Source organism: Polyodon spathula, chromosome 5 (assembly GCF_017654505.1).
Source record: "Polyodon spathula isolate WHYD16114869_AA chromosome 5, ASM1765450v1, whole genome shotgun sequence".
Lineage (NCBI taxonomy): Eukaryota > Metazoa > Chordata > Actinopteri > Acipenseriformes > Polyodontidae > Polyodon > Polyodon spathula.
Genome location: NC_054538.1, coordinates 64,562,132 through 64,578,217, shown reverse-complemented (window position 1 = coordinate 64,578,217; position 16,086 = coordinate 64,562,132). Strand labels below are relative to the sequence as shown.

General features: G+C 38.1%; 1 protein-coding gene across 1 annotated transcript; it reads left to right on the top strand.

Annotated features, from left to right (window-relative positions):
• The first annotated feature begins 690 nt into the window (after nucleotides 1-690).
• pex6 (peroxisomal biogenesis factor 6) lies at nucleotides 691-15,700 on the top strand. Its single transcript, XM_041251022.1, has 17 exons — nucleotides 691-1,916; nucleotides 2,152-2,321; nucleotides 2,494-2,577; nucleotides 3,006-3,117; nucleotides 3,477-3,613; nucleotides 4,011-4,122; nucleotides 4,450-4,658; nucleotides 5,084-5,279; nucleotides 5,709-5,785; nucleotides 5,954-6,086; nucleotides 6,530-6,735; nucleotides 7,855-7,916; nucleotides 8,278-8,386; nucleotides 8,799-8,915; nucleotides 11,346-11,423; nucleotides 12,391-12,530; nucleotides 14,583-15,700. The coding sequence occupies exons 1-17, from the start codon at nucleotides 699-701 to the stop codon at nucleotides 14,717-14,719; spliced, it is 3,297 nt and encodes a 1,098-aa protein (XP_041106956.1). The 5' UTR covers nucleotides 691-698; the 3' UTR covers nucleotides 14,720-15,700.
• Nucleotides 15,701-16,086: the final 386 nt, after the last annotated feature.

The following is a 16,086-nucleotide window of genomic DNA, read 5'->3' as shown; positions in this document are numbered from 1 at the left end:
GAGCCAGCACCATTTACTAATCTGCCACATTTTCTTCTGTTTTGCTGGCACTACACAGCAGTGCTCTAGATGGTGCCAGCAATTACTAATATAAAGACACTGATCTAGCCTGTGTTGCATATGTCTATGGCAGGCAACTAAAACTGAAAAGCTGTTCCTGAACTCAAACCACCTTAACAAAACTTTTTTTAAAAAAAAAGTCTGCACTGTTTGTGTAATTGCAATAGGAACCACTCAGAATGCAAATGTCAAAAAAAAAGAGGGGAAAAAAAGAAAATGCTTTCTTTAGTGGTTTTTAACTGGTCCACCGCTTTAAAAAATGAAACACACGTTTCAGCCACTCATCATTACAGAGTGACAGGATGATAAGGGTTTGCTGTGTATATGATTCTGAGAATACACAAGAACCCTGTAATTACCCTGCTAATAACACTCTAGAGATTAGTAAATAAGAGAAGCTTGTTCATTTAGATAATTGATTGCAGTGCATGGTAAGCAGTGCCAAATCGTTAACAAAAGCCAAACAGAGAACCAGCAAATTAACATGCATGTTCACTGTTATATAGTTAGAGCATCTGCATATACATGTACGTGAACACAGCACCCCCTAGCGTATTAAAAAAAAGGTTCCATAGCTCGATTATCTACACTTTCCACTTGAAGCTAGTATTTCATCAGTGCACTCTGTGTTCAACAACATGGCAGCTCTGGCAGAGTTGTTCACCTTGGATACCTTTCCGTCTCAATACCATCCTCTTCACGTTCTTCTTACAAAGTCACAATTTACGCAAGTATTCCCGAACAGAAATGATGCCACTTGTGTCTTGCTGTCTGCTCGGAGACGTCAGGATCCAACTGGGGCTGAGTTATTCCTTTGCGCACACGTAACAACAGAGGAAGAAATATTGCAGGGCGAAACCCCTGTCAAAAGTGATTCATTTGTTAACATGTACACAAGCAAGATTTTTTGTAGACATTATGGCTTCCAGACTCGGGAAAACGTAAAATTACGTGTGGTGAAGCCGATAGCGCTGAGTAAAATTGCCATTGGCGCTAGAAGCAGGCAGAGTTTCCAATGGGCCAGCTCTGAGAAGTTTTCCAATGGGCTGCTCATACGCGCTTCGTGTCAAAAGGAAAACCTCCTGGCAAGACAAGGGGATGTGTTGGCAGTTCCTTACCATCCACTGTTTGGCGAAGACGCTGGCCAGGTCAACCATTATCTGCTTGACTTGGTTATATTAGAGTGCACACCTGTAATGCAGGGAGTTATTACAGTAAATACTCGCGTAGTGGTCGCAGATTTTAGAGAGATGGCCCAGAACCCTGCTGCTGTGGAAGGTTCACATCATGGACACAGAGTTCTGCAGTCGCTGTATGTTTCTGATTTTGCGCACTATGTCAATAGCCTAAGCGGTGGCAGTTCATTGCTGGACAGCAGGAAATTTTTGAGTGCAGACTTTTCTAGTTTTCTGCAAGCGCTGGAATGCAGGTTTGATATTCGAGTGGTAGATATATCTAGCTTGATAAAGCAGGGGAAAATTAAACTGAAAGAGCAGTGTGGTCCAGCAAGGGACCTCGACACGTGCCTCTTCCTGAGCAAAAATTCGCTCCTTAAACTGGGTCTATTCAACCAGGAATGGGTTACTGTTTCTGCTTTGAACGCCCCTTCCGATAAAATCAGAACCGTAAATAGAAATGAACGTTTACAAGAACTGGGTAGATCGGATGACAAAGCGGATCATGACGATGCTGGAAAGAACAGATGCGGGCATCTCGCTTCAGTGGTTGTTGCAGATTTCATTAGGTCTGCAGACCCGGATCTACCCGACAACGTGGGTCTTGTCTCACCTTCTTTATGGTTCAACCTTTCCAAGGGGGCAGCAGTACCCGTTACCAGCAGAGCTGTGAAGCTCAAGGTAAGCAACAACTGGTAGTCCATAACTCTTGGGGAAAACCTTAAGAAGAGCCTCTGATGATGTGTTATAAATCAGGCTATCTTGCATGTTATTTCTTCAGTGCATTGATTGAAATGAGCTCTTAAAACAAATCTGATCTTAGTGTTAGTTTAAATTGTTCTTACAGTGGATTGGAATAGGACTTTTAACAAAAGTTATCTTGTTTGTTTTATTTTTTCTTTTTTATTTCTTTCAGAGGTGTTATGAACTGAAGTCACATAAAGATACACAGCCAAAAGATAGCAAGTCATGCACAGCAACCCCACTTTATGCAAAAGAACTGCATGTTGAGGTCATTACATCACCTGCCTACAGCTCCAGTGGAGTCTTTGATAATATCCTGTATGAGCACTTTAGCACACCCAGGTTAGTGATGTACTGTAAGGTCAGTGGAGAAGTAAAGCTGAACATGAAAAAAAAAAAACTCCACTTATATTTGAGACTTCAGACTAAGTGGACAATGAAAGAAGACGGCAGAGAGATTTACATTATTTTGTTATGTTTAAAAAGGACAGATTTTTTTATTTTGCCATTGTAGGTTGGTCCAGTTAGGTGATGTTTTGTGCGTGCCCAGTGAGGGACGAGCAGAGTTCCTGGAGACTCATACAGATGGATTTACAAGGTGATATTTAAGTTTAGGAGCTCTTTTATGCTATAGTATGTTAATAGATTGCAGGGATGGAAATACAACTGCCATTTTCATAGCAGTTTGATCCATTCTAGGTTCTACTATGAGTTTAATAGAATTCATCCAAGCGTATTACCTATACACTGTGGCTAATCAAGCTCATAGTAAAACCTGGAATGGATGAAACTGCTCAGCAAAGAGTCTTATTTCCATCCGTGGATTGACTGGCAAAGGCAAACCACTCGGTCAGCAACGTATAGAAAAGCTCCCTTTGCATTCACATGAAACATATGTATTTAAACATTCAACATACTCAAAGACTAACACACACTACACCAACAGACACCTCCCACTTTCTCAAAAATGCACATAATTATAACACAGTAATGAAAGTTTAAGGTTGTTTACACTTGTATTTCCAGTTGGCCGATGCTGTATTTTAAGGTAAAGAAGGTTTTCGGCATAGGTGAGGAGGATGGAGGTACAAGTTCCATTGGTTACTTGGCTGACAAAGATCACTCTTCTCTCTACCTGGTAAGAGATAACTAGTCTTTTGGTAGGTTTAGTGTGTTGATTTGTTAAGCATTGTAGTTCAATGGGTTCTGACAAGAAGTCAGTTTCAGTGGTCATGTTTTTAATGTGGCACTCTGGGGCATGATAATGTACTATTGAGATGTCCATGTGGGCTCTAAAGAGTTAAGCTTTGATCCTGAAGTGTCACAGACAAACTAATTGCACAAAGGCCTAATGGCACGACATGTGGAGAAATAAACTCTCTGTGCTACAAATGTGCAGTGTACAGCACTTGTACAGCGTTCATGTAAATGTCTTGTTTGGTGGTTGGCTATGTAAGTGTTGTAATTACTATGCCTTCCTGTTTTTCACCCACTCAGACAGGCTCCACAAACAGCTATGTTCCATGTGCCTTCTTGGGAGATGGGCATACATTCTGGACCAGCTTGTCTCCTCCAGGGCTTTCTAACACAGTGGAGCAGCTTACCACTATCATACAGCCTTACGTTACAGACGGGTCAGTACCAAAGTGTGTTTGTACAGTGGATGACATCTTGTTTCTACAGGACACCCTAAAACACTAACATTTAAAAGTCTTATTCTCTCTAGAAATGTGAGTGTGTATTTAACACTGCTATCATGTTGGTTGGCCAGTTTAGCTGAATACAAGTAAAATACGTTCACGCAGAGCAGTATGCAATGGTTTTATAATGTATAGGTTGCAATAAAAAGCCTTTTGTTAGAGACCAAGGGTGTTTCCTCTTGGTTCTGTGACAAGAGAGCCTGGCTCTGCTTTGGTTTTCCATCCCAGATTCTTGAAGTGATGCTATTGTAGTCTGTGTTTTTTGCTGCTGTGATTAATTTGTACTGTAGAAGGATGGGTGAAAAAGTACAAACATGTTTTTGTCTTGCAGTTCTCCAGGGCTGGGTGGACCGTGCAGTGTCCTAGTACAGGGACTGAGGGGCAGTGGGAAGGTTACAGCTATCAGAGCAGCGTGCAGGAGACTGAACCTTCACCTGCTCAAGGTACTGTTCCACACATAGTGGCATAACATAATAGTAGCAGAGCGCAAACATAATGTTTTGCGTAACTAGCTTAATCAAGCAGAAACAAAGTATATATAAATCTTGAAGTTTTCTTTTTAACAGTTAATCAGAGTTATGCAATTGAATTCCATCAGCTTCTTTTTGGGGTAATCCTAGGATGACCACATATTGGTGGTTGACGCAATACAGGGTGATTTCCCCACTGCTGTAAAATGCTATGTGGTTTATCCCGGCTGCTACAGATTGAACAAACCAACCCCTGCTATGTAAACAGCAGTGAAGTATCTAAATAACACTGTCTTGCAGGTAGACTGTGTGAATCTCTGTGGTGATACAACTGCGGCTACTGAGGCCAAGCTGCAGGCTGCCTTCTCACGGGCTGATCTCTACAAGCCCTGCGTGCTCCTGCTGAGAAATATCCAGATCATTGGGAGGCACCGAGACGGGCTGGGGGAAGACTCCCGAGTCACCTGTACTCTGAGACAGCTCCTCGCCAACACTGCTAAACAACCCAGGTAAGTTCAGGATTTATATATATATATATATATATATATATATATATATATATATATATATATATATATATATATATATATATATATATATATATATATATATATATATGTATGTATGTATGTATGTATGTGTGGGTGTGTGGATGTACTGTTGTCTGTCTGACCCGTCATTTTAACCCAATTTTGCTTTCTTAAGTATCTATTTTTCTTTTGTTTTTATTACAATAAAAGACCCAGCATGCAAACCAGTCCCCCAGTACCGTGATCAAAACATCAACACACATTACAAATCGGAAAACTGTCATACAGTACCGTCTTCATACAGGTTATGCATTTAATCAATCGATAAATAGTTCCTGCCTACCTATTCAGCTTCAACTACTTGTTTCTGCTGATGTAAATCAACAAAAAACTTTTTTCTTTAGCATCTACCCTGCTGTAGTCATTGGCACAGTGTGTAACCCTCAGGAGCTATTTCCAGATGTAGTGACAGCATTTCTCCATGAGGTGGCTCTAGAGAGTCCTTCAGAAGAGCAGAGAAAGGCAATGCTGGTCAGCCTTGCTGCAGCCATATCTCTGGGAAAAGATGTCAATCTGAGTAAAATCGCCAAACAGACAGCAGTGAGTATCTTGAGACTGGCACCTTCAGAAATGTAGGAAAAATGAGGCACCACCACAATTTACCAAGTTGATGCATTCAATTATGTATTGTTGGGAATTTCTACTGTAACTAACTTCAGGAAACGCCTGGTCAGAGTTATGTATATATATATATAATATATATATATATATATATATATATATATATATATATATATATATATATATATATATATATATATATATATATATGTTCATGTGTCTTCCTCAGTCACTGTTTGAACCTATGTAGAATGGGTAAGCTTTCTTGCCTTTGGCATTGTCTTAATGCACTGCAGAACTGCATCTTGATCTTATTAAAAGAACGGCAATACATTAAAAAAAAAAAATTTTTCTCTAATTGAATTAGTCATTTTTATATTTAGATATTTTTTTAATTATTATTCTCAGGGGTTGCTTCTGGGGGATCTCTGCGCATTACTAGCCTACGCTAGTAAATCAGCCTTCAAACGAGTACTCAATACTTGGTAAGCCTATTGTGTGCCCTCCATGAACATCAATAACTATAATACAAAAAAAAACAGACTATATAGTTTTAAATGCTTTAATTAGAATATGTGTCATCATAAATTGAAAGACCATTTTGTTGTTTATAAATACATTTTGCAGAAGGCTCTCTTCTTTTTGAAACTCAGTTTTCCAGGTGGAATAAGTTTACAAGAAGAGCATGACCTCTGTGCTTCTGGAGTATCTGTCCTTTCTGAGGATTTTACCAGCTCCCTGGACCAGATCCAGAAGGCGCATTCACAGACCATCGGAGCGCCTAAGGTAGGATTCAGAAAACCACGTTTATATTTTATTGCATTCTTTAAAACATTTTTGGGAAAATTGGTGGATATTTCTTTTAATTAGGAAACTATTACAGGTGTCAAAATCTGACACCACCATGTATAGTAAAGCACACCATGCAGTCTCATCTACATGGTTCCAATTTGAACACTTTTTTAAATTTGTTGTTTTATGTGTTATTGTTATGCAGGCTCATTTGTTTTATTGTATTCAAATACCTGTGCTGACTGAGTAGGGATGCATTTGTTTGTAGTTTGTCATTGTAGGTATTTTACATGAGAGTGAGGCACATCCAAAAAAATATTCAACATCATGAAATAGTTTTAACTTCAGAGCTTGATTTATTTTGTATATATAAACAGGAATCACATCTTAAATTTGATCCCATTACAATAAGTCATAAGGTATCCCTTGTCCCCTAGATCCCGTCTGTGAAGTGGCAGGATGTGGGCGGCCTACAGCAGGTGAAGAAAGAGATCCTGGATACTATCCAGCTGCCCCTGGAGCACCCTGAGCTGCTGTCTCTGGGCCTGAGGCGTTCTGGATTGCTACTCTATGGACCACCAGGCACTGGAAAAACACTGCTGGCTAAAGCAGTGGCAACAGAGTGTTCCATGACATTCCTTAGGTATGGAATCCAGCTGATCCCAAGGTCCTAAATCCAAATGGCTTCTTCCTTCCTTCCTTCCAAATGGTTTGGAGGCAAATATTATATTTGTTATACTCAGTCAGGATTCTGTCACTCAACAAAAAAAATAAGCATTTCGCAATTTGAGCATTTGCAAATTTATGAAATGAAAGGTTATTTTGGTCTTTGAGCAAATAATTTTGATCAAATTGCGAAATGTAAAATATCAAACAAGCAAAGAACGAAACACAAAAGAGGAGACAGCTTATTCTGTCTGCTGGAGGATCTCTGGAGAGCCTTTACAGTTCGAATTAATTTAAATTATCTGATAGTTCATTCATAATTGGACAAAGAAAACAAACTTCCTCTTCGTACAGCAGTAGCAGCTGTTTCTGGGGCTATGCAAGGCTTCATTTGTGTCAAGCAGAGAAATGCTTCTGTGTGCGTAAGGGAGTTCAGTGCAATTCTAAATGCCACAGCAGCAAGACTTGCAAAAACAAATCCAGTGATTTGAATGTTTCTAAAAAATTTTTTTTTTTAAATGAGCTCTCATTAAGGTTTCTTTATATGCGTCTAATTTGATTGAAATACTTTAATTTTACCTGACTGTTATTTAAACAATCAAAACTTTGTTTTAAAATGACTCTGTATCCCAGTAGAGCTCACAATATGAAACCTGTCATCTCAAATAAAAACCTTGCAGAAGGGTTTCTTGCTGTCAGTCTCCATCTTTATTTCACAGACATGGCACTGTCTGGTGCTTATCAGGGTCTGCAAAACCTGTATTCCAAAAAGTGATAGTTCACACCTTCCTCTGATTTATGAGAGTATTTACTGTTTAAAAATCATTCTTTCTTTTTTTCTTTTTCTTTCACTTAAAAAACAGTGATTAGACAATTGTGGATTAACATTTGATTTTGCATTTGAAATACTGTGCATGCAATATGAATAAAACAATCAATTTTTAATTGTGTTAGTTTTTTTTCCTCTAAAACTGTATTTTCTCTTTGAGTTTGATGCAGAATTGATAGGTTACAAGGGTTCTGTTTGGCATCCACTTCTGTAGGTTGTACTTGTTGTTCAGCTTGTGTTGAAACCTGCTTTTTCTGTCCTCTGTAGTGTAAAGGGGCCAGAACTGATCAACATGTATGTGGGACAAAGTGAGGAAAATGTTAGAGAAGGTAAGTGCTGGTAAATACCTTCTGATCAGACATAAAAATAAAAAAAACTTTTTTATATACATTACATTTGTTTAGAGTTGGTATTTCATAAAATGGGGCATTTTACAATATTGTCCATTTTGTGTGTGTGATTGTGCAGGTGATTTAATTATTTTATGCATAATTATTGAAATGAAATGTGTCCCGAGGTTCACTGTAATGCTGTATCCATCGAGCACAAAGGTGTTGGCATTTGTTTTGCAGCTGCTTGTGCTCAGTTTGACTTAAATGTGTGCAGGCCTAATATATTCTCACATTTCTGACTTTTAGAACCCTGTCCATATGTGTTCTGATTTCAATACATCTTCGCTTCTTGTTTCAGTGTTTGCCAAGGCCAGGTCTGCAGCACCTTGTATTATTTTCTTTGATGAGCTGGATTCACTTGCTCCTAACAGAGGTCGCAGTGGAGACTCAGGAGGAGTCATGGACAGGTAAGCTAAGCTGTTAACCACTCATAGTTCTACTACCCGGTCTAAAATGCCTTGCCTTGTGGAGCATTCCTCAAACAAATAGACGAATATTATAAGGACAGACCTGATTGCAGGAGATAAACAGGACATTATTAGGAGTAACAGACCTGATATCCAAGGGCTTGTAGGGGTTTATTCAGTTGATTTAAACAGTGTTCGATCTTCCTACTTTCACCATGAAATCTTTCAAAAAGGACTCATGACAACTAACAGTGCGAGTCAGTTTCATAGGTGCCTAATCTTTATTACTGTTTTGTTTTATTATAATGTTTCTACCTTATGTAGAATATTAGAAGGAACAGAAAGTTTTCAGCACTGTACTGTTAATGCATTTGTTGTGATAAGAGCATATTCCTTCATCTTGACTTTCCAGAGTGGTATCCCAGCTTCTGGCTGAGCTGGACGGGCTTCACTCCACAGGGGAGGTGTTTGTGATTGGAGCCACAAACCGGCCGGACCTCCTGGATCAAGCACTGCTCAGGCCTGGCAGGTTGGTCTTGTAATAGTTTCAAAGCCTCATAGCTCAGAAACTAGCTGAGGTAGTGACTTCATAGTTGCAGAGTTATAAAAACGGTCCACACCAAATATGTTGGTACCCATGACATTGACCTGCCCTATTGAGGTCATGTGACTTTAAATTCTGAGACTTTGTCACAGCTATTCTATGAATCTCTCAATAAAGTTCCATTACAGGTGGTGTACAGTTACAGTGGCTTGCAAAAGTATTGACCCCCCCCTTGGCATTTTTCCTATTTTGTTGCCTTACAACCTGGAATTAAAATTGATTTTTGGGGGGTTGTATTATTTGATTTACACAACATGCCTACCACTTTGAAGATGCAAAATATTTTTTATTGAGAAACAAACAAGAAATAAAACAAAAAAACAGTCTGGGCTTTGACTACGCCATTCCAAGACATTTAAATGTTTCCCCTTAAACCACTCGAGTGTTGCTTTAGCAGTATGCTTAGGGTCATTGTCCTGCTGGAAGGTGAACCTCCATCCCAGTCTCAAATCTCTGGAAGACTGAAACAGGTTTCCCTCAAGAATTTCCCTGTATTTAGCACCATCCATCATTCCTTCAATTCTGACCAGTTTCCCAGTCCCTGCTGATGAAAAACATCCCCACAGCATGATGCTGCCACCACCATGCTTCACTGTGGGCATGGTGTTCTCAGGGTGATGAGAGGTGTTGGGTTTGCACCAGACATAGCATTTTCCTTGATGGCCAAAAAGCTCAATTTTAGTCTTATCTGACCAGAGTACCTTCTTCGATATGTTTGGGGAGTCTCCCACATGCCTTTTGGCGAACACCAAACGTGTTTGCTTATTTTTTTCTTTAAGCAATGGCTTTTTACTGGCCACTCTTCCGTAAAGCTTAGCTCTGTGGAGTGTACGGCTTAAAGTGGTCCTATGGACAGATACTCCAATCTCCGCTGTGGAGCTTTGCAGCTCCTTCAGGGTTATCTTTGGTTTCTTTGTTGCCTCTCTGATTAATGCCCTCCTTGCCTGGTCCGTGAGTTTTGGTGGGCGGCCCTCTCTTGCCAGGTTTGTTGTGGTGCAATATTCTTTCTATTTTTTAATAATGGCTTTAATGGTGCTCCGTGGGATGTTCAAAGCTTCGGATATTTTTTTATAACCCAACCCTGATCTGTACTTCTCCACAACTTTGTCCCTGACCTGTTTGGAGAGCTCCTTGGTCTTCATGGTGCCGCTTTCTTGGTGGTGCCCCTTGCTTAGTGGTGTTGCAGACTCTGGGGCCTTTCAGAACAGGTGTATATATACTGAGATCATGTGACACTTAGATTGCACACAGGTGGACTTTATTTAACTAATTATGTGACTTCTGAAGGTAATTGGTTGCACCCGATCTTATTTAGAGGCTTAAAGCAAAGGGGGTGAATACATATGCACGCACCACTTTTCCGTTATTTATTTTTTAGAATATTTTGAAACAAGTTATTTTTTTCATTTCACGTCAACAATTTGGACTATTTTGTGTATGTCCATTACATGAAATCCAAATAAAAATCCATTTTAATTCCAGGTTGCAAGGCAACAAAATAGAAAAAATGCCAAGGGGGGTCAATACTTTTGCAAGCCACTGTAACATTAACTGTTTCAGTGCCACATTGTTTTAACCCCTGGCCATGTTAATGATACAGACCATGTCTTTACAGCTGGTATAATGCTGCATTCTATGATTCTCTCAATAATGTTCCATTACAGAGTGTCCAGTGGAAATTAACCGTTAGGTAATACCCTCAGGGATGCTTTTTTTTTTTTTTTTTTCCACAAATTTCTATTTAATTTTTTCGGACATTTTAAATACAGTGAACTGTTAACTACTTTAGTGGCATTGTCACTCGTTTGAAGTTTTTGTTTTTCTCCAGCTTTCTCAAGTAGAACACCAAACATATTGGAGATTGGTAGAATACTATGGTATTAGGTGACCACTAAACTCCTCTGCATTGTCATTTCTGAGGAAAAGTTCTGGGGGGGAAAAAAGTGACAGTGCAAATGTTCTCTTTCTTTGTCATGTCGTGATGAGTCACTATTCTTATCCAATGTGAACGATTTAGGTGTCCAGCTCCTATCTTAAAATGTTTCCCATTTTAAAAGCTTTCTCATTTCTTATTAGTATGATTTTTTAATAAGTAGCAGTGGCAGACCTGGCAAGTATTACAACTCTATAATGTGGATTAAATGGATTCAAGGTTTCTGATTTCATTCAGTACAGTAGTGGTGTATGGGTTCCTACAGTACACAATATTCAGACAATATTGAGCTCTGTAAACCTGTTTAATTATGCTTCATGAGTGAACTATTTCAATCAAGACACATGTTAAAACAAGGTTCTGAATGTAGTTCTGTCAACAGAATCTTAACAAGGGCATTATTTGTACTTTTTTTTGGTCAGATTTGACAAATTGCTGTATGTGGGCATCAATGAAGATAAGGAATCCCAGCTACAGGTTCTTAAGGCGATCACTAGAAAGTAAGTGTGCAAGCCAGTTAAATCAAGCTGAGACAGTTTCAGCAGTGGTACATGTGATGGGAACAATTGATGGTCCTGCATACCTGAATGACTTGTGAGCCCCATTTTAAACTTTCTGTGAATTTAATCTTTTATTTCAAATGTAACATGTCTTCAATGTTATGCCTTTGATATGTTGGAGCCAAAATTCAGACTTATTTTGGACAAATGTCTTTTTTTAGTAAATATGTATGATGTATTCTCAAAGGTACTTTCCAAAGGCCATTCCTTTGGTCATGAAATACCACACAATACACTACAGAATGTTTCCATTCTTTATTGCTCACCATTACCAAAATCAATTAAATATTGTTTAAAAAGTACAGAATTTGCAGGGTACAATATAGTAGGTGTCTAAGTCCATCCAGTCTTGATCAAAAATCTTTTTCTAAAATGAAATCACATAATGGAATGAGGTATTGCATACTTTAACACATCAACAACATAACCGTGAGACTTATCTTTCAACACAACCATTGTATAACCTCTCTTGTGTTGGTATTCCTCTTTTCTATCTGCCGTCCACTTCTTATCTCCCTTCATCTTCATTCTTCCATCTCTCTTGTCCCTTTTCCATTGACACATACAGCCATTTCATTTTCATTTGTCCTCCTTTATATGCATATTGTGCTTTCTTAATTTCAATTAATTATCTTTAAAAAAAAAAAAAAAAAACAAGGCTGCAGGGCTGACCCAGCTTCATGTTTAACATCAAGCTGTGTCTTGTAACAGCTATGATAAGTATGCTGATTAAGCTATGTAACCTCAATGTGCTTATTATTGTAGGCAGACATCATTGAAACACAGGAGTTTGTTGCTGGTTTTACACTTTTTGTTACAAATGCTAAACATCATATTAAACCATTCTTCTTTGTTTCTTTCACTGAAGCCACTGTAACAACAGCCTTCCCTTTTCTTGTTTTTCTAGGTTCAAGGTGGATTCGAGTGTCAGCCTCCCTGATGTTATTGAGAGATGCCCTCCTCGGTTGTCGGGAGCAGATATCTATGCACTCTGCTCAGACGCCATGATGTCAGCCATAAAGCGGAAGATCAGGAGAATAGATGAAGGTTTCCATTATACTAAACCATTCAGCTTGAGACCATGTTTCAAAGTTTTAAAACACTGTCACTGATTTGCTGATTTGAAGGCTGTTTCTGACCAAACAAAATAGCCTGTTTTTTTGAAGCATTTACACAGAAACAAACAAAAAAGCTAATTGCAGTATAGATCGGAGCCTAATAAATGTAACTGACAATATTGGAACATACCAGAAAATCTCTGCACAAGACATGAGTAATCTTAAAGGTACAGATTTTTGGTATGACTGCGATCTGCGATAGAGATTTACAGGAATTATTAGCAGCCACAGGAAAAGTCTGTTGCTTCACTGCACTGAGCAATTCAGCATTGCAAATTAACAAATTAGGTTGTCTGTTTTTTTCGTTTATTTACATATGATTTGCTTCTAAATAGGTTTACAGATTTACATATTGGTTGTTGGCATCCTAACTAATGTAATGTGCTTGTAATAATAAACTATCAGGATTTGACCTTTTAAAGATAGGAAACATTGCATTGCCATTCGTAGTCATTTGAAAACATTTGCACAAGGTCTGTTTCTAGACATCTTAAATTGACCTGACCTTTCTTTTAATTTATATCTTTACACCTCATATTTCTCTTTCCAGCACTTTTTATTCCCTCCTTTATACAAGTAAATATCATCCCAAGTACTGTTCATTTTAGTCTGTTCAGCTCCCAAGCAAACAGTTTAGACTCCCCCATGCAAAACCTAAATGTATTTTAGGAAATATGTATTTTTTAAATCTAAGAAATCTTTCCAAACAAGTCTAAGATTCTAATCAAAGCACTTGTTTTACAACAACCTTAAACTAAAACTCTTCAACTCAGTTGCTAGCAATTTCTCCCTTGTGAAGCTCCAACTAAACCCTCCTGTGCTTTATATAACATTGCAGCCCATTCCCATCTACTGGCACAATTTTATTATACAGGTGCTTTTAAATTTAAAAATATGGAACAATCACTGTTATTGACTTCCAATATTGGGTTAGCAATCGTAAGGATAGTATCTTGGATTTTCTGTTAAATTGACAGTGCTGTTTAAATCTACATTCAAATGAGTCTTTCTTGTATTTCTTTATAAGACATGAGTATTCTGCAGCGTATTTGTTGGGATGCAGTAGAATGTACATTTGCTATAGGAGAACAGTCAGACAACCTCATCTTTAATGACGACCACAGTGCAAATACAAAAAAGCTGTATTTTTTTACTAGGTCTGTCGCAAGAAACAAGCATGTTTTCAATGCAATGTCTCCAATAAAGAGTGAATGCACAAATTGTCACTTCTGGCTTATGCTTAACCAGAGGAAATACAGAAGGCTAATCATTTGCATTCTAACCTTCAAGCATCATGTATTGCATGGTAACAGATAAGCAACTTGGTACAACTGTGATTTTAACATGCATTCTTCTTACTGTCTAGAATCGCTTTATTGATTTTTTTCATTTAGTAATCACATCCTGGTACTTTTCAAAAACTCAATTTACCCTCAATGGAGTGGAGCCCTGAAAGTCGTCACTCTCTCTGTGGTGTTTATTTGATCGACTTAGAATAGGTTAATAGTTACATTCAAGCATTAACTTGGCTGCCTTGGAGTGAAGACATGTTTAGGAATTGTATTTAAGCCACGGGTGTGTCTTACTTGTGAGTTTTAAAAAGTGACCAGGATTTGATGACCGAAAAAATGATGTACAAATTGACTCTAAACAAGAAGAATGTATAACCTGTCATATGTAATGCCTACAGCAAGTTGCCCTTCAGGTAATGTTTGTCTATTATGAGTTTGGTTAGTTGGGTATTGTAGAGGCCAAGGCTTCAGTGTAAATAATTAAGCCCAGTAAAGCCAGAAATGACTTGCGAGTCTTATCCGGTTCCTGATATTAATATGCCATTTGGGTTTGGGGCAGTCACTCACAACTACAAACAGTTCATAATTGCATGATCATCAATTTCCCATCAGCTGGCGGGCTCTGCCTAAATGTCCTGATCTGAATTAATGTTCACATTAAGGTAAACCATTCTGTCTCCCCTACCCAGGTCTGGACACAGAGGACTCGGATCTCCTACTAATGGGGGAGGATTTTCAGCATGCACTAGAGAAACTACAGCCATCCGTATCGGACCAAGAACTACTGAAACACAAACTCATCCAGCAGAAATTCACAGCAAAATAACAGGAACACAATAATGTGTTATGCATTGTAAAACCTGTCCCTAGTAAAAAGTGGTCAAGTTACCATTCTCTGTACTGGTGACTAGTACAGCCAGTGATGGCTCAAATAAATTATTGGCTCTGGAAAAACTCTAGAATTTATAAAACATAAATGAAAGCAAGCTACAGCGTTAATTTGTGAGGGTAAACTACTTGTTATGTGCATCACATACAGAATTATTTCATGCCTGTTCAATACCACAACAGTGCAACGTTTACTTCACAATGTTCAATGTAGTTCAGTAGTGGTTCCCTTTTTCCAGGCTGACATTCAAAGACTTAATTTTTTTTTTGTATCTGTAAAACAGAAATTAAAACTACAGTGTTTGTTTCTGAAGGTTAACTACTCGGTTAGCTATAAGGGGTATCAAAGCAAAATTATTTTTTCACAGCTGTGGAATACCACAAAACTGTACTTCACAAAAAAAAGGAAAACAAATGCACACTGCAGTTCAGTACTGGTTCTCTGCACCAGCTTCTTAAAAATGAAATATCCATTTACATTTACAAAAAAATCAAGAAAATAATCCTCAAACCTACTGTAACAAATAGCAGGTGATCTTGTTAGATTTACAGTAGGATGTGTAGGCCATCCACCAGTGTGCGAAAGGCACAGTCATTGCAAACCTTTCATTTTCTTTCATTTTTCTTGTTTTAGAATGTAATCATCAATTTCTTAGTGAAAATAAGATGCTAGTACAATAGATTAATATGTCCATGAAGGTTTGCCAACAAAAGAGAAGGTGGAAAAGGCTCATTCAGTTGAGCAGTGAGGCACTCCACACTAGACTACACACAGTGCTGGCACCATTCACACCCATTCGCTCTAGAAACACAAATTTTAATAACATCATTTACATACATTCCTATACTAAAATCTTTGCCAATACAGGGAAATTAATGTATCTATATGTAAATAATTTACAATCACACTCATTGTTTTATAATAAACTATAGCTGATTTATGAATCGCAGTGTAATTTGTTACAAATAGCAGATTTGTATAAATTTCCATGATTTGCTTTTTAAATAAATGTTAAATTCTTCTGTTTTCTGTGTTCCTTAGTTTGTTGCCTTTGAACACATTGAAAAATTAGCTCCTCTTTGGTGGTGACTTCCATTTCTAACTCGGTTCCAATTCCCTTTGGCGTTACGGACTCAAGTGAAATGGGGCATTCGTAGGGACATTCTAAAGAGGGGAAAAAACGTGTTAAAATGGTGTTAGTTAGCACGCATGGATTAAACTTGTTTTATAAGTGTGCTTTAATGCTGTTTAATGTTTGGTATTTAATATGAAATCCATATAAAAAGGGTCAAGAGACAAAAAAA

Coding starts and splice junctions, on each gene's coding strand:
- pex6 (XM_041251022.1), top strand. CDS start 699: ATGGCAGCTCTGGCAGAGTTGTTCACCTTGGATACCTTTCCGTCTCAA. Junction 6,736..7,854: donor TGTTCCATGACATTCCTTAG/GTATGGAATCCA, acceptor TGTCCTCTGTAG/TGTAAAGGGGCCAGAACTGA. Junction 11,424..12,390: donor CTTAAGGCGATCACTAGAAA/GTAAGTGTGCAA, acceptor TTGTTTTTCTAG/GTTCAAGGTGGATTCGAGTG.